General features: G+C 44.4%; 1 protein-coding gene across 2 annotated transcripts in view; it reads left to right on the top strand.

Moving 5' to 3' along the window:
- tango6 (transport and golgi organization 6 homolog) overlaps positions 1–18,599 on the top strand; it is a 40,612-nt gene extending 22,013 nt beyond the window's left edge. For both annotated transcript variants that reach the window (XM_083763626.1, XM_083763625.1), the window contains 5 exons: positions 1,857–1,914; positions 2,563–2,721; positions 8,070–8,221; positions 11,902–12,015; positions 17,564–18,599. In XM_083763626.1, the coding sequence (XP_083619752.1) occupies positions 1,857–1,914; positions 2,563–2,721; positions 8,070–8,221; positions 11,902–12,015; positions 17,564–17,740 (660 nt within the window). In that variant the 3' untranslated portion in view covers positions 17,741–18,599. The remainder of the gene's footprint in view (positions 1–1,856; positions 1,915–2,562; positions 2,722–8,069; positions 8,222–11,901; positions 12,016–17,563) is intronic.
- The last annotated feature ends 628 nt before the right edge of the window (positions 18,600–19,227 follow it).

The following is a 19,227-nucleotide window of genomic DNA, read 5'->3' as shown; positions in this document are numbered from 1 at the left end:
CGCTCAGCTCCCTGGAGGGGGACGCTAGCTGCTCAGAATGCGTCCTATATTATGTCTTATTAATCTTATTATTACCTCCAGCTCTCTGTCGCTTGGCCTCTTTGGCACAGCTCTTTCATCCAAGCCACTATTTTATATCCATGCTTATCTGTGTCACCCCCTCCCGGCACCCATCACATTTAATCCTCCGCCTCACCCTGCCTCTTCTCTTTAACCCTGCATGTCCACCCTATACCTAACTGGGGGGGGGGGGGGGGGGGGGGGGGGGTAGAGTGGTTTATTCCCTTTGATATTGGTATTAAATGTGATTCGGTGCAATCAAAAAGCTGTGCCGTTCTCCGTTGCCGGAGTGAGCACAGACTAAGCAGCATTAATTTATTTGGTCTTTGTTTCTAAGCTATATACTCTAATAAGCATTATAGAGGCGCTTCAACAACTGCCGGAAAATCGACTCATGTATCTTTAATTTATACCAGCACTGTTCCAATGTTTCACAATGCTCAGATTTTTTATTTTATCTGATGTATTCCCAATTTACGCACTGCATCTGTTGCTGTAATACTCCCGCTCAACAGCACCTTCCACCTGCTATTGAGTGATCTGTAAAATCTGTGTCTACTCAATTCATTCTGCACCAGAATGAATGGTTATGCTCCATTATGTTTAGTTTTTCATATGCAGCAGTAAATTCCTAATGCAATAGAAGCAACAGGCTTACGTATCCCTAACTCATTTAGCACAGGCAGGAACCCCTTTTCGTTGTCATACCTTTCAAACCCGGGAACCCCTTTTTGAGTGGTGCAACCACTCCTACAACCAGCTAGCAATGTCCGTGTGTATCATGTATCATGTATCATGAGCACGAGTGGTGTGCGCATGCGTGAAACCAGCAATGGAGTGAAATTGGAGAGGCTGCGCACGCAGCACAGAAACAGATCACATCTTGTGCTAAATAAATAGCGTCAATGCTAGCGAGCTAAAATATAGCCATCCTTGCTCTAGAAAGCACCAATGTTTCCATCTAGACCACCGGATAATCAGCAAAGACCTCCGAACATCGCGCTAATTGACCAAACCATGGAGAGCTCCGTAGATTAGGAGTTATTGAAGCTTTTAGTCTGCCTGTATAATGGGAGGTGGACGGCAGCTCGCATGCGCGATCCGGTCTAGGTACGCTAAAGAAGGAAAGGCCGACCCCCGTGGACGGCAGCTCGCATGCGCGATCCGGTCTAGGTACGCTAAAGAAGGAAAGGCCGACCCAAAATAATAATGAAAAAATAGTTCTCAGCGACGCGGATTGATATCCATAATAAAGCTAATCTGACGGAGGAGAGAGAGAGAGAGAGAGGGGGGGGGGGAGTTGCACCACTCGGTTCACACAGGTGTGATTTTTTCTAACATTATTAGCTGTTGCTATAGTGCAGGGGTGCCCAAAAGGTAGATGCCCCTATTACATTTAAATATAAAAACAATTTTTGGCATCTGCCTCTTGAATTAAGTTGACTTGATTGATTGCCTGTCAGCTCAAACCCATAATGCAATACCGGTACTTTGTTTTCAAGAGTGCTGCGCACAAATGTCGGTAGGCCAATATTACAAATGAAATGCAAAAAAACTCTACCTATTCCATTTCTCCCCCTTTCCCATTCCAAGTGCATTTGTCTTAAATGTAATGCCAGCACCGCTATTCCAAAGCCATTTTCAGCAATGGTATTATAATGTTTTCAGTGAGTAGATCTTGTTGAGCTGTTCATTTTGAAAGTAGCTCTCATGTCAAAAAAGAGCAGGATTTATGAGGCGGCCTCAGGTCTAAGGGATGATTCTGTGATTCATGTGACTATTTCTGTCTCCTCCAGCTCTTCTTGGAAAACCTGGAGCATGAAGACTCGTTTGTGTACCTGTCAGCCATTCAAGGTATTGGTCTAATCACAAGATAGGAGATACCCTGGCCTGATTAATCTTTGTCAGTTAATTTAGATACTAATAATAGATTTTCGTATTTTTCATACTGTGTAATATTTCTTCAACGCAAACACATAATTAACTTTAAAGGTGCGTTCAGACCTGAAGATATATTTGTTTCCAGTCACTTCGATCGTTTTACTTTGGTCGCGCAGGTCAGTGTTGATAAAACAAAAGTCCCTTCGCTCGCGGCACGTGCCGATTGGCACCAAATGGACCCGCTCGTTCACCCAAGACGGCTCGGTTTGATATATTTAACTTAATTCCTGCTACGATATAATAAATGATGAGCAGCAAAACTAGTTCCTATGTCTTTGCAAAAGGCTTGTATATTATTTCTTTCCACCGTTGCTGGATGAATATAACCAAAAAGGCAAAACATCTCCGTGCGAAGGTTGCTTCAGTTGGATTTCTCCAGCCGGGGGCGAAGATACCAGGTGGCCGTTTACGCTACGCCAGTCCAACCTGTGCCCGTTTGTGCAACTACTAATCTTTGCATTGACTTTGTAATCGCGCCGCTCTAACTATCCAAGTCTGAACGCAACGTAAGTCTTGAAGGCAGAGATGGTGAATAATACCAGGTCTGGTGTCGTCCTTCAGGTCTGGCTGTGCTGTCCGACTCCTTTCCCCAGAGGATCCTGCAGAAGCTTCTGGAGGACTTCCAGCGCGGCCCGTCCCTCCCCTCCTCCGACAAGGAGCGCTCTCTGGAGACACGGCTCAAAGTAGGAGAGGTCCTCATGAGGGCTAGCAGGGCCATGGGTGAGCATTCATGTACCCCCCCCCCCCCCCCCACACACACACACACACACACACACACACACATGCACACACACACACACACGCACACACACACACACACACACACACACTAGTTGAGGTCCTCATAGGGCTAGCAGGGCCATGGGTGAGCATTCATGTACATATTAAAATATATTTCCGTAAACTGAAATGGCAGCTTCCTTACTCGTAGTTCCAGACTCTATGTAGCATTCGGAGATTGTTTAATAGTTGTCTGGCTACGCGAGACTGCAATGACACACACACTGTGTGACATTATGTTTTTAGCGACTTAATCACACATTAGCCTTTGCACTATATACTTCCTTGACCGGAGTCCCTCAGGGCTCCCTCCAGCCGACACTACACGTCTTTGCCGAAAATAGCCGCTCTACATACAGTACAGTATGTTCCAGCTAATTTCTGTGTCGTCTGTGCCACGCATTGATGCTCCAGAATATAGCCCAACTCTGGGAGACTTCTGAAGAGGTTTGAAGCGTCCAATCGATGCTTGCTGTGTGACTGCATGTACGTCTTGGCGCTTGCAGTGTCTCAGGGCCTTTATACTTTCTGATTGTTATTGGTTACGTCATTACACCTGACCTTTTATTATCTCTGCTCATATACGGTATATGAGTGTACGCCCCACTTCCTGATTCATCCTGGTGGCAATTTTAAAACGTTGATCTCTGCAATAAACAACAACGTGCGGATTCTATTATTATTTTTATGCTGATATTCTGTTTGTCCTGCACCTGATTACCAGAGCGGGGATATGCGCGCTCTACATTTCTTATTTATATCTCCTCTCTCACACACACTGCACTTTAACTACCGTAATGTCCCGTTTAAAAGTCATACTTTTAATGCCTGGTGTGATACTCTGTTAAACCACCCAATGAAGCGGTTATGTTTTGACAGGAATCTTTACTCCAGCAGAAAATGGAGATTGATTGGTTTAATGGTTCACAAACGTTATTATATATCCCCTCACTGGGTGGGAGATTCTGTGGCAAGCTCTCCCAAAATTCTGTCCGGATAAAATACACAAAATACATGTGGTGATCATTGCAAATTAACTACTCTCTTTGTCAACACCATCAACACCTCACCACAGGTATCTTAAACGTCAAACAGTGTAGCAGTACAGGAAATGGGGAGTCGGGGAGTTTGCCGGGCCCGTGACTCGAACCTGTGACTCGCCGTCAGGCATCCGAGCCTTTGTGGTACCTGCCTTAACCACTCAGCCATCGACACCCCCCTCCTAAGCCACGATCATTAATTAATAGGACTGTCACATTCACTTCCTAATTGAGCACATGATGAATCCGTTGTGCAGACATCGCCCGCCAGCTGGCTACGTTTAATCGCTGATGGAGTATAATTTGTGTCTGCAGAACAATGTGCGACTGTGGATGGTTAGATTTATGATTTTAAAAAGGCAGATGTGGAGATTCCAATGTCCAATAGAACGGGAGCTGTACGGGCCGCCCGCTGGCCTAGCGGTCCAGGCGCATACCACATAATGGCCGCATGGCTGACAGCGTGTCGCGGGTTCGAGTCCCGATGCCGACGACCTTTGCTGTGTCATTATATATATATATATATTAAAAAAAGAATCAGACCCGTCTGAAGTGAGTGGTACTGTACTGTACTGTACTGTACTGTACAAGCCCTCCTCCATGGCCTGTGTGTGTCTGTGACTGTGTGTTAGTCTGTCCAACAGTGACACTTAATGATAATGATAATGCATTTATTTATATAGCACATTTCAAGACATAGTCACAAAGTGCTTTACATAACAGGGTAACAATGTAGTCACAGCTACAACAAGATATCAATAAATGGACAACATAAAAGCATACACACAAAAATAGAGTGTGCAAAAGGAAATTAAGAGAAAGCCTTAAGGTAAAGGTGGGTTTTTAGAAGGGATTTAAAACATGACACAGATTTTGCGAGTCTTAGATGAATAGGTAGGGCATTCCACTTGGTGGTGAATAAACGCTATTTTTGTGCTCGGACACATTTTCGTGCTCGGACACACACACACACACACACACACACACACACACACACACACACACACACACACAGCTGTCTATAGGAGTGGTTGCACCACTCAAAAACAATACAAAATCACAAATACAAACAAACATGTAGATTAGAGCAGCAGGATCCATTCCGCACACCAGATACTGTAGCTCCCATTAACTGGACTCTTATCCGTGAACTTTCGAGCAACACAGGCTCTTCTTCTTTATGGTTATTATCATACAGATGAGAAAAAGTACGTCCACATTTAGCAGCCACAACCCACGCAGTCAACAAGAACGTAGACGGGATATTTGGAATGAATGGACGTCCTCTGAATGGGGCTGTTTGTTAGTGGCACATCATGTAAAAAGTGAATACCACATGTGCCTGTTCATGTATATGTCCATTATATCACGGTTTACATGCATGTTTTTGTGTGTGTTACTTAGCTCTGTGTTGGTGGCAATTGGTCGGTTAGCACCATGCCATAAAAGCAACAATGCGTGCTTGTTTTCTGCAGCTTTAGCACTCTGTTTCGAAGAGACTCAGTGTATTGAAACCGATCCCTGATAGATCTCCCTGTTTTGGCTTTTTTTTTTTTTCCTCCCCACCCCGCTTGTACAATCTGCCAGATTGCCATCGTACCACTTCCCTCAGACAATCAAGGGGTTTATAACCCCGTTGGTCGAGACATTGGAAAGGCCTTCAGCCAGCCAGTGAGCCAGAGAAGCCGAGCAGTGAGGCTGTGTTTGCCCCCACCCCGTCACTGTTCTCCGGGCCCCTCTCCCCAAAAATTGGCCAAGTTTGTTTCTCTCCAGGCTGCCCATTTGTTACTGGGAACGTACCCTTTTTAATTGACTTTGATGGTTCAATCAATGTTGAATTGAAGATTGGCCTGGCCCAGTTGATTTTCTCCCAGTAGCTGGCTGATTCTACTTGATGCACAGAAAACTACAGGGTCTGAGTAGGCATCAAATGAGGATCAACTGTAATGTTGGCATTAATTGTCCAAATAAAATCCATATTTTGAGAGCATTGCTTTTTCTTTCAACAACATACAGCAAGATATCTAATGTTGAAACAAAGCACAATTCAAAAGGATGCACATTACAATTTAGGCATTTAGCAGACGCTCTTAATCCAGAGGGATTTACAATAAGCAAGAACAAAAAAGCATGGCAATACATCACATACATAAAATGTAGTTATCATGAAACATGCGTTGAGCTATATAATGAAAACTATACATATAAACTACCGGTATACATACTATACTATACATATACTATTAAGTGCTATGACTACATAAAATGCAATTCTAGTGCTGTCTACGTAACATGCTATGAATCTGTATAAAATGCTACTGTATCTAAGTCTACGTAAAGTTCTATCTAAGTGCTACAGGACATTAAAAACAGAAACTATTCAACGCAACAGGAGGGGGAATGCATTTCAGAACAAATGTTTTAAAATGAGATTTCAATGATGATATAATCCGCTTGACGGATACTCTTGGGAAGGGCATTCCACATGTTTGGGGCATGAAAAGAGAAGGCTCTCCTTTAGGAGAGCCCCGTCTGAGGTCCTATGGAGTGCATACGTATGCATTTAGGGGGGCAGCTGGAATGAATGTCTTTGCCTTTGTGTCTGTGTCTGACTGTGTATTTGTTCGCTGCATGCTTGTGTCAGCATCTGAGAGAACGTTGGCACCCTGGAAGCTTGGAATCTAGGACACATTGAATTTAGTGTGTGTGTGTGTGTGTGTGTTTCTCCTCTGTGCGTGTCTGTATGTGTCGTCTTTCTGTCTGCCCCTATTTGTTGTGATTGTGTGGGCTGTGTTTTTGGGACCGGCCAAAATAGCCAGCTGTGTGTAAGGGCCTGCAGTAGGCCGAGCTACTGGCCTCATGGGGCCAATAGCTCTGCCACTTCTACTATTACAGCGTGAGGCAGTCGGCTGCCAGGCACTCTCCATGGATGCTATTGGCTCCATTCCCCCTGGTGCTTGCTTGCTCGGGGTAGATGTTGGCACAGCAGCAGTGCGTTCTGTCAGTCTTTGTTTAGTCTATCTTATTAGTCTTTCTCACGACCCACCCCCCCCCCCCCTCTCTCTCTCTCTCTGTGTGAGACATGCAGACTCTCTCTTTAAACCTCCATGTAGTTTTAGAGTTGTGGAGACGGAGGTGTTGGCTCTGTTTTAGTAATCCTGCGTGACTCAGCATTTCACGGAACAGAACTGCTGGGCTGAAACGGAACAGAACTGCTGGGCTGAATGCTTGGCTAGGCAAGTCGCACCCGGACGAGGTCCATCTGAGGACAGGCTCTCACACACCTGGGAAAACCACCACAGTGTAGTAGAGGAGGCTGAACAAACAGTCAAAAAGGACACGCACATCTATACCTATAGTCATATAAATGACTCAAAATAAAGTCATATAAGAAATGAAAAATAATTGGTGTGCAGATTTTTCATTTCTTATAAAACCACCACAGTGCCCTTCTTCTGACTTTCCTCTTCTATATAGAATTAAATGTAAATCATGTGTTGCATAGCAGGAATACGTTGATTGTCAGTAACTGGTTGAAATCAATCACCAACTATTATTTTTTTCCACGAAATGTGCAGTTATTGAGGTATACAGCTTACCATTTTGACACTTAAGCTGATCGCTGTGCAAAAAATGTATGCTGGTACATCATCATGGCGTAAAATAGACACTATGATGAAACCTTCATTGTCAATGTCAATGGGAATTTAATGTTTGTGTAGGACAAAAATAGACACTATGATTTTCTCAGACACTATGGGCCGATTCATACTCCTATTTTACAGCTGTTTCGGCGCTGTAGTGCCAAAATTATTTTGGCTCGTCAGAAACTTTCAGTAGCACCGAAGAGCCGACTTTAGGACCCCCCCGAACCTCAAATGACGTCACATTGTAGGCTCTACAGAGCCGAACCGACTTTTATTCGCCTCTAAAATAGGAGTATGAAGCTGCCCTTAGACGTAAAAGTCTCCATTGTCAATGGGAATTTAATGTTTGTGTAAGACAAAAATTGCCGATTTGCTCAGACACTGCCGTAAAATTCTCCATTCATTGTCAATGGTAATTATATGTTTGTGTAAGACGAAAATCTACACTAATAGCTGTGTATAGGAGAGGCTAGCGCCCCTCAAAAGGCACACGTGTCACCGCGCTGTGACACTTTGATTTGTGAGGTTGATTTCACCGTGCTTGAGCTTGGGTACCACAAACCTCTCTCACGCTTTCCTGGGTTCTTCTCTCCTCTTCCAGGTGAGCTGACGCCCCATCTGGGACGTCCACTGATCGGGGTGTTACTGCAGGGCACCAGGGACTGCGACCAGACGGTTCGAGCCAGCTGTCTGTCGAACCTGGGAGAGCTGTGTCAGAGGCTGGACTATGCCCTGGGACCTCTAGCTCAGGAGGTGAGGGGGGAACCATCTACTCACCCATTTAATGACAGGACACAGAGAGGCCGGTTGTTGGCACCGGTTGCATTGCATTTCAGTCATGGACCCTTTACCTCGGTATCAATTCATCTGTTGAATAGACATTGAGTGGAGACATGGGAGGCTGTGGCTCAGGAGGTAGAGCAGGTCGTCCAATGATCCCTGGGTCGGCGGTTCGAATCCCGGCTCCTCCTGTCCACATGTCGAAGTGTCCTTGGGCAAGACACTGAACCCTACATTGCCTCCAATGAGTTGGTCGGTGTGAGCTCGGGTGCAGTACTTATGCACCCCGTGAGCTCGCCACCATTGGTGTGTGAATGTGGGAAGTGAGGACGCTGGCGTCGACTGTTCGCCACTATAAAAATGCAATTCATTATTATTATTATTATTATTATCATTACTCATCATCAGCATCATTATTATGCTTGCTATTTCAGCTCGAAGTACAGTTGAGAAAACACTCAAAAATACAACACTAAGCTACAACAAATAAACCAAAAATTAAACGATTAAATAAACAATAAAGCAGTTCCAATCCTGAACAAAAATGTTGGAAAGCATTGCCCTGAATTGACCCAAAGATGGAGTTCTAAGTTCCAAGCAGCACTGACAGAGGACGCTGCCTTGCCTCGTTCTGCCTGAGCACAAGGAACCCTGAGCATCAGGAAGTCATCCGAGCGGGTCTGCTAGGTGGGTGCTAGGTATCTGATTTTACATAGAACAAATGTAAGGGGAGAGCATTCCTGAGATGGCTTTAAAAATAAACAGATACCGGTGCTTATCGCACCTCTCTCAGACAGAGAGGATAAGCCTGCATTCCCATAAAGCGCACAATGATGGCTACCATATAGCTGTCACCGGTGACCCGCCTTAAGCGCAGAATGGTACACAGTGTCGTCGAGGAGTTTTAAAATGGATGGAGCAGCAATTCTATGAATAGTGTCTCCGTAATCTAAAACTGTATTTGGTGACGGTGAATATTGTTACGTTTTCCAACAACTGCAAATTTTCCACCAACTGCAAGTGAGTGCCATTTCAATACAGTATAGACGTCATATCTAACCACTTTAGTTTCCGACTGCCCTTAACTGACCATTACATTACATCAACGTTAAAGCTGCTATAAGCAATAATATGTCAACATTTTAATGACCTTTCTTTTTTTTGTCTCCATGTCATGTCGCATGATATTTCTGTCACGTTGTGACAGTATAGTTTAGGCCGGTTTAATGTTTAAACCCACACACACACACACACACACAAACATTCTGACGTGGTGGTTTTGTCGTCTTTATATTTCCTAACTCCTGTCTGTTGGGTAGCTTGGTGGCATCGCCACAATAATACCAGGAAATAAAATCAATTTCACCTGTGGTGGCACGGCACTCATCTGCACTAGATTGGCACAGCACTCCTAGGGACTTGGCGCCCTGGGCAATTGCCCTATATACTTAAGTGTAGGAATGGTAAAGAGAGGGACTATATTTCTTATATGTCCTCCCAACTTGTGCCAACTTGTGTGTGTGTGTGTGTGTGTGTGTGTGTGTGTGTGTGTGTGTGTGTGTGTGTGTGAGAGAGAGAGAGAGAGAGAGAGGGGGGAGAGGGAGCGCAAGAGATTAATGTATTAATGTATTTGTGTGAGCAGATATTCGGGCTGCTGCAGTGGTCAGATGCTTAAATAAAGATGGTGTGTGTGTGTGTGTGTGTGTGTGTGTGTGTGTGTGTGTGTGTGTGTGTGTGTGTGTGTGTGTGTGTGTGTGTGTGTGTGTGTGACTGTGTGTGTGTGTGTGCGCGCGCGTGTGTGGGGGGGGCACGCTTGCTGGCTGAAGCTTGGTGTCATGAATAAGCAGCACTGTCAGTCTGTTGAACAGAATGCTTATTCATGAAGCTGCCCTGTGTAACAGCCACTCACCGTGTGTGTGTGTGTGTGTGTGTGTGTGTGTGTGTGTGTGTGTGTGTGTGTGTGTGTGTGTGTGTGTGTGTGTGTGTGTGTGTGTGTGTGTGTGTGTGTGTGTGTGTGTGTGTGTGTGTGTGTGTGTGTGTGTGTGTGTGTGTGTGTGTGTGTGTGTGTGTGAAAGCGAGCGGTCAAGGGAACATGCTTATTCTTGCCAATACATCAATCGATCCAGTACAGTAGTAGAACTGACCTCAGCATACTGTCACTCACTTTTTCTCTCCCTCTCCCCCACCTGCTTTGCCTCCATGTTATTGATCAACACTTAACACTAATTGTACTGTAGACCCCTGTTATCCCATAATATTTTCCCTTGACATAGTTTGATTGTGTCGCCAGTCAGTTTTGAATTAAACTTTATTTAGACTCATCTGTATGGAAGAATATGTTAACCCATTTTGGGTGGGAACCCCTTTTTGGTGTTAGCATTATGTTATGCTTTAGCTATTTAAAAATAGCAGATCTACAAGCTCATAGCGCGCCACGAGTGGCGCGCTACGAGCTCGTAGGTCTGCTACTTTTGAAAAATCGAAGAACGACTGACATAGGTTTTTCAGAAAACTGTCATTTTCAAACAGACATTTTTTTAATCTGATCTGATCTCAGGTAGGACACCTACTGCTAGACGAGGGGCATTACCAGAAACTCAAAGTGCACTATCTCCCCTGTTCAATAGTGGTAGAAAGAAACGTTGTCTCCTGTTTAGTGGTAGGTTTGATATCCAGCTCAGTCTTTACAGATAAAGGATAATGGTCACTGATGATAATGATGATGACCAGGCTGAGTGGCCCCTGCACCTGACCTTGGACGTCACATAATGCACACAGAAATCATTCCGTATCCTGGTCTCTATACGTATACTGCCTCCCCCTGGCCAGCCGGGGGCGCCCGATGGAGGGGAAGGGAACTGGTTGGAATAACGTGTATGAGATCAGTCCGTTGCTCCCCCCAGGTTGGCAGAGGGAGTGTAGCGCCCAGGATTACACTAGACAATTGACACTGGGTGAAAAGAAAGGGGTTACAAAAATGTTCAATATTTAAATGAGACTTCTGCACAGAATAACTCTTCCTCCCTACTTCCTTCATCAGTAACACCTGAAGGAATCCATATACCCATATTCCTCTGGATGAAGAGGCTATGTGCGTGACATCATCGTACCCGGAAGTTATGCGGGTTATACTGAGTGTCAAAAAACGGCCTTGACAGCCCATACATCCACAGAAAAGTCCTGTCTGATTGTATTTAACAACGTTAAGCTCACCAACATTGCAGCTGTATGGAAAGCTTGAATTATCCTCTTTCTATCTACAAAGTTTTTGTTTCATAAAATAAAACACTATAGACATGTTATGAGCTACTCTCTGTCGATACATTCCGCACAGGTGATTATTTGAAGTATCACAGTTTGGAAACGCTCGTTTTCAATAACGCTACAACGTCCTGCTGCCTCCTGCATTATGTGACATTTAGAAACGGGTGGTACGCAGGACGGTTGGGCGATTTCCACCGAGCGCTTCCAAACTCCCACTCTCCACGCTGCTCGATGTGTTGCCACTCGGTCTAGATGAGCAGATGGCGTGTACTGGTGTAAAAGTGATGCATGTGCATGCATACTCTGTATAGGGAGGCTAGACGTCATGCGGTTAATCAGGTGCAGTTGCTCTGATTTGAAGAAGAACATGTGTGTCGTCCTCTCCTCAGCTGAGCTGCTGTCTGACTGCGCTGATCAAGACCGAGAAGGAAGCCGAGGTGAGGAGAGCTGCCGTCCACGTCATCACCATGCTCCTCCGTGGCCTGAGTGACAAAACCACGCAGGTACACACACACTCACACACACACACACACACACACACTCACACACACAACAGTGATGATTTCGTCAACTAAAACTATGTCGAAAAATGTTCACCGTCTACCTTTTTTCAATGACAAAAACGGAATGAAAAAACTAACAAAAAACTAAGAGCTATGATGACTAAATGACTAAACTATGACTAAATGTACTGACATTTTGGTCAACAAAAAAAAACTAGACTAAAATGTAAGGGAGGGACTAGTGCACTCTGAAAATAGCCGATCTACAAGCTCACGCACATAGAATATGCATGTGAATATGCACGTGTTCGTACATGCGCGCCTGTTCGTACACGCGCGCATGTACACAAACACACTATATACATTTTATGTAACTGTCTATTTTAAATGTGATGGTTTATATCTTGCTGGGGATTTTCCCTTTGACTGTGCCGGGGGTAGAGGGTTAGGTTCAGTGGGTTTCACAACCTCACCATTCTGAAGACTGAAACCAGACAGATATAATCATTAGGGAAGGTGTATGCATGTACTATGTGTACTCTGTAAATTTCCACTTTCCAGCCTTTCAGTTGCAAAAAAATAAAATAATTTGGCGACCCCCTGAGGGGTCGCGACCCACGGGTTGAGAACCCCTGGCCTTAGACTGTGAACAGACCACACCTGACCAAGTTGGAACTAGGAACAGTGTAGTTGACTGGTGCCTAAGTTGTAATGAGGAGTGAAAGAGCACTGTGCTAATTTATACGTCTGCTTCTCCCAACATTACAAAGCTCTGACCTACAATTGTCAAAACTTGACTATTGTAACTCCCTCCTTACTGGCCTACCGGCATGTGCACTTAAACCTCTCCAACTGATCCAAAATGCTGCAGCTCGCTTGGTCTTCCACCAGCCAAAATTCTCACATGTCTCCCTCCACTGGCTCCCGGTCGCTGCCTGCACAGAATACAAAACTCTGATGCTGGCATTCAAAGCAACCAAAGGTATGGCTCCCCCATATCTTGCAAGCATGATTGAACCCTACAAACCCTCCCACGCACTCAGATCAGCCAACGCAAGAAAGCTGGTAGTACCCTCACTAAAAACGTCCCTTCTGGCCCCAAAACTGTGGAATGCACTTCCCGTTGCAATCAGAACTGCAGCATCACTCCCAATCTTCCGCCGTAGTCTGAAAACCCACCTTTTCAGACTCCATCATGGCCCATAGCACTTACCCTAGCCCCTTAGATAGCACTTTTTAGACTTAAATAGCATTTGAAACAGACTTATAGCATCTCATGTAGACGGCACAATAATTGCATTGTATATAGTCATAGCACTTCATAGTACATATGAATAGCATAGTATAGTAAATATGTATAGTGTCATTATGTAGATATTTTCTAGTTCTTAGCTTACGCACGTTTCATGATAAATGCATTTTATATATGTGATGTATTCCCATGCTTTTTTGTTCTTGCCTAATGTAAATCGCTCTGGATTAAGAGCGTCTGCTAAATGCCTAAATTGTAAATTGTACACTGAATAACTGGCCTGGGCCGTGGCTCAGCCGTCCAGGCACCTTGGCTGGTAATCCAGTCTGTCAGTGTGCCGCGGGTTCGACTCCCGATCCCGACGGCCTTTACTGCATGTCACCCCCCCCCCCATCTCTCTCCCCATTTCCTCTCAGCCTACTTACTGTCTGTCCCTCCATAAAAAATATTAAATTAAGGCGAAAGCCACAACAACAAAAAATAGCTGGCGTAGCCGTCTGAGCACCTAGGCTGGTTCAAGTCCCGATCCCGACGACCTTTGCTGCGTGTCACCCCCCCCCCCCCCCCCCCCCCCGTCTCTCTCCCCATTTCCTGTCAGACAGAAAATGTATAGGTAGGTAGGTATCAATAAAGGTATAAAGAAGCCCCCAAAAATATGATAACTGCCCATCACAATGTCACTGGTTCATGTCACTGGTCCATGTCACTGGTTCATGTCACTGGTCCATGTCACTGGTTCATGTCACTGGTCCATGTCACTGGTTCATGTCACTGGTCCATGTCACTGGTTCATGTCACTGGTCCATGTCACTGGTCCATGTCACTGGTTCATGTCACTGGTTCATGTCACTGGTCCATGTCACTGGTTCATGTCACTGGTCCATGTCACTGGTTCATGTCACTGGTCCATGTCACTGGTCCATGTCACTGGTCCATGTCACTGGTCCATGTCACTGGTTCATGTCACTGGTCCATGTCACTGGTTCATGTCACTGGTTCATGTCACTGGTCCATGTCACTGGTTCATGTCACTGGTCCATGTCACTGGTTCATGTCACTGGTCCATGTCACTGGTTCATGTCACTGGTCCGTGTCACTGGTTCATGTCACTGGTCCATGTCACTGGTTCATGTCACAAAAAGTACCTAGTACCAAGCTTGTAGATCGGCTATTTTCACTACCTCTTCATTATTATTTTTATTCATGGAATTTCTTAGATTTGTTTGTTTTAAAATGTATACACTTATTTTATATTTTTTTTAAATTTAAAAATTATCTTTTGAAATATACATAATTTCTTTTCATTATTTTTACTCAAGTCGTGACCCACAAATGGGTCCCGACTCACTGTTTGGGATACGGACCCCATTTGATGCAATTTTTGTATCTCTGGGACCGCAATATAAGATAATGTGCATATCAATCATGTAGCTGTCGTGCTTAGACATATCTGTGTGTGTTAAATATCAACAAAGACACACAAGGCCAAAAGTTCAGCGGGTGTGTGGGGACATTCCGTCGTAACCGTGGTTTCAGAATGTCGAGGTCAAACGGAAAACAACGTCAAATACAAGTTTGTTAGCAGAGCTCCTTTCTTCCAATTTTTGAAATGGCCTCACACCGCACCCCACGCTGTTATCTTTCTCTGGTACACTTTTAATGAGTCAGGGGATATGAATAAAATCTGGGAAGATTTAAGTAGCATGTGACGGATCAAACTAGGGGGTTTTCATGATTCTGAAGCCATTGCAAGCGTTTGTTTTACACGAAAATCACTCCTTTGGCCACTTTTCCAAATGTTATGACGGCTATGGCCATTTTTACCCAGAGTTTAACCCGTCACATGCTACTTAAAGCCTGCATATAGGTTGTTAATATGGTACCCTAACGTTCAGCAGCTGTCACAAATTATCCTAGGGAAAGTGAATTTCAATCGGACATCAATTGGACATTTCTGATAATGTTTCTGATAATATTCCCTGAAATGTAGAAACCAGGTTGACCCAAGTAAATACAAGTCTGTATTTGGGACAGTAGAGTCTGTTTTTAAGGTTAAGAGGCTGTTCTTACACAAGTACACACGTCCTGTAATCTAGTCCCCGGTTCCCTTTAGTCATTATCGGCATGATAATAGACTAGACTTCACTGGCTGCTTCTCACCAAAAGCACAGGAAAGAGGGTCACTCCAAACACTGTGTTTTAGACTTACAAAACCATGTTCTCTCTTGGCGTCTCTCCCACGCCACTTTTAACCGTTACGTTAGCAGTGGAAAGTCTGTGCTCATTGTTGGCATCTGTGGACTCTGTTGTTTTTAGATAGTCCTGTAGAGTCCAGGCCAAGACAACCAAACCGTAGTCCTTTTGGCTTTGCATTTATCAGACCCTTGAAAGCAGTGGCTCCATTTCTAGGAATACTGGCTATAGGGTCCTCCAGGACCAAATTGACAATGGTAAAGGTGATAATAAACGTCAAGACATTTCCAAAGTTGTTTATTTATTATTTATTTACAATTGAAACGGAATATCATTCATATTTGGTGGCCCATTTCTGGTCCTGACTGAGACTGAGACACGTGGCTCCTCCGTAGCCAGTGGTGTCATAATGAGTTGACCAGTGGTTGAGCAGAAGGTGGCTTTTCCCGGCCCATTACAGGGCCTGTCATTAGGCTAACAGCTGGACGACATCTAATGACACTCACTGGGATATGAGAACAGACAGGCTGGAGGGGCAAGCCCCTACAGTAGCTTAGCCTCGACCAGGGGTGCCCAAAAGGTAGATCGCGATCTACCAGTAGATCACAAGGGCTGTACAGGTAGACCACATGACATGCCCCTATTTTATTTTTATTATTTTTTGAATAAAAACAAATATTTTTGGCATCATCCACTTGAATTAAGGTGACTTGATTGATTGACGATGGCCTGTCAGCTCAAACCCACAATGCAATATTTTGTTTTCAAGAGTGTTGCTGAAACCCTACCTATTCCATTTCTCCCTCTCTATTTCCAAGTGCATTTGTCTTATCCATATTTAAACTATTTTCAGCAATGGTATAATATTAATTTTTCGGCGGTTAGATCTTGTTGAGCTGGTCATTTTTAAAGTAGCTCTCAAGTAAAAAGAAGTTTGGGCACCCCTGCTGGAACTCGGAACAGTGTAGTTGACTGGGGCCTAAGTTGGAACATGGAACAGTGTAGTGACTGGGGCCTAAGTTGGAACTAGGAACAGTGTAGTTGACTGGGGCCTAAGTTGGGACTTGGAACAGTGTAGTGGACTGGGGCCTAAGTTGGAACTAGGAACAGTGTAGTTGACTGGGGCCTAAGTTGTAATGAGGAGTGAAAGAGCACTGTGCTAATTTATACGTCGACTTGCCCAACCGCGTCGCATGGCGTCAAATTCTTCAGTTGAAAATGTTCATCTCTGCAACCATGCTGTTCTTTCACCACTGCGACTTCGTCTAGTCATGATGATATATATATATATATATATATATATATATATCGGATGATATATATCTATCCGCAATCACGGGAGCAGCGCATGTTCGACCCGCATGTCCGACGGTTGTTTCCACATGTCGGTCCGTCGGCGTGTCTAATCTGCGTGTGCATCCCGTTAGGAAACTTATCTAACAAGACTTTGTTTTCCTTCAGGTTCTCAGTGATGTTCTGTTGGACCTGTACCGAGCCCTGAAACTATCTAATGAGACTTTTTTTCCCTTCAGGTTCTCAGTGATGTTCTGTTGGACCTGTACCGAGCCCTGAAACTATCTAATGAGACTTTGTTCTCCTTCAGGTTCTCAGTGATGTTCTGTTGGACCTGTACCGAGCCCTGAAACTATCTAATGAGACTTTGTTCTCCTTCAGGTTCTCAGTGATGTTCTGTTGGACCTGTACCGAGCCCTGAAACTATCTAATGAGACTTTGTTTCCCTTCAGGTTCTCAGTGATGTTCTGTTGGACCTGTACCGAGCCCTGAAACTATCTAATGAGACTTTGTTCTCCTTCAGGTTCTCAGTGATGTTCTGTTGGACCTGTACCGAGCACTGAAACTTATCTAATGAGACTTTGTTCTCCTTCAGGTTCTCAGTGATGTTCTGTTGGACCTGTACCGAGCCCTGAAACTTATCTAATGAGACTTTGTTCTCCTTCAGGTTCTCAATGATGTTCTGTTGGACCTGTACCGAGCACTGAAACTTATCTAATGAGACTTTGTTCTCCTTCAGGTTCTCAGTGATGTTCTGTTGGACCTGTACCGAGCCCTGAAACTATCTAATGAGACTTTGTTTTCCTTCAGGTTCTCGGTGATGTTCTGTTGGACCTGTACCGAGCCCTGAAGTGGGTGGTGCGGTCGGACCGCGACGACGTCACGGTGCTCCACGCTCAGCTGGCGTTGGAGGAGCTGGACGACGTCATGAAGAAGTTCATCTTCCCCCAGCAGAAGCTGGAGAAGAAGATCGTGGTTCTGCCGTAGCGTGGACAAACGGAGCATCGCAGTAGAACTTCAGGCGGTCACAGCCGTTTTGCTGGTTGGTCACACACCCTCCCTCCACTCTCATACGCCCTAAACGTTCCTAAAGGTTCAACCACGTCATACATGAGCCCCCACCTTCACTTAATGCGGCCCACAGGTTAATATCAGAATACTGATATATTATTGATTTCAGCTGTTACAATTCCAAACATATGCAAACATGACCCACTTTAATTACTTCAGTCTGTTATTGTCTTTTTTTTCTGTCCAATATATTTGGATTTAGTTTGCAAAGTTAACATAACTATAACTAAATGCATTTGAAATTAAATAAAAGGGTTATTTTCAGGATTGCAATGCGAAAAATGGCAAGAAATAATTCAGGATTTCAATTCAAATAATAGCAAATATAGCCGATCTACAAGCTCAAAACGTGTCGCAGCGCGACTTGTTTTGAGCCTGTAGATCGGCTATTTTTGTAACGACAGTATGCCCCTCTGGAGTGAGTGTAGAAATATAGTGGCCCTCTCCATCGTCAAAGTTGCCCAGCCCTGAAGTACGTGGTCTATTCAAACAGACTGTCACGCACTCTCACACATGCACAAAGGACTGCTCAACTCCCTTCTGTGTCAGCCTGCCATTCAATGCAATTTTGTATTGTTGTACCATGTTCTTTTAATATCTGAGAATCATTAGATCCTGCACTAGGGAGGAGTTCATATGTCCATTGTAATTTCCATTGATGGTGTTAATGATTTGAGAGTCTGTCATGCTTGCACAGATTGTTCTGGAGGGTCACTGGAGCAGAGCCACACTGCCAAATATGCAATATCATTGCAATAAATGGTTTTAATCTCAACGAGTGTCTTTCTGTTGCATCTATTAGTTATTTTTGTTAGTAGTTTGCTTAGGAACCGGGTCTAATAATGCCGTGGCTCCCATGTGGAGGTCAGACTTAATGTGGTCAGCCTGTGATTGTAATTGTCAGTTACTGTACGTTTCTATCTATTTGGGAAAGGTTTCAGCCTGACTTCCAGCCCCATTTACTTTCATTATAAAATTAAAGCAGCGTGTATAAATGTACTGTATAAATGATGCTTCACTGGCACATTTGAACATTTTAGCGCTCCTTTGCTACAAAATTTCGGCACTTGCGGTGGTAGTTCAGTCTGCTTTAATTTCCTCCCCGCTGTTTGATCCTCCGCCCCAAGGTTGGTGCCCTACAGCACCCAAAGTCTGTCGGTTAATCTGGGTCTGAATGAAAGATAGAAGATGTGAGAGAAATTGGTCCAATCCAGCTATTTGCGAGATAAGCTCTGGGTGGTGTTCTGGTGTGTTAAGACTAGAGACACTTCCAGTCACACCACCAGGGCAAAAAAATCTTTCTTTTCTTCCAACTCATCCTTCTTGAGAGAACGGAAGTAACCCCGTACCATTGAGTGACATGTTAAATGTCTATATGCGGCACGACCCTCTCTACACACCCA

Source organism: Protomyctophum parallelum, assembly GCF_964188405.1.
Source record: "Protomyctophum parallelum genome assembly, chromosome: 4".
Taxonomy (NCBI): domain Eukaryota; kingdom Metazoa; phylum Chordata; class Actinopteri; order Myctophiformes; family Myctophidae; genus Protomyctophum; species Protomyctophum parallelum.
This window is presented reverse-complemented; position numbering and strand designations above follow the sequence as displayed.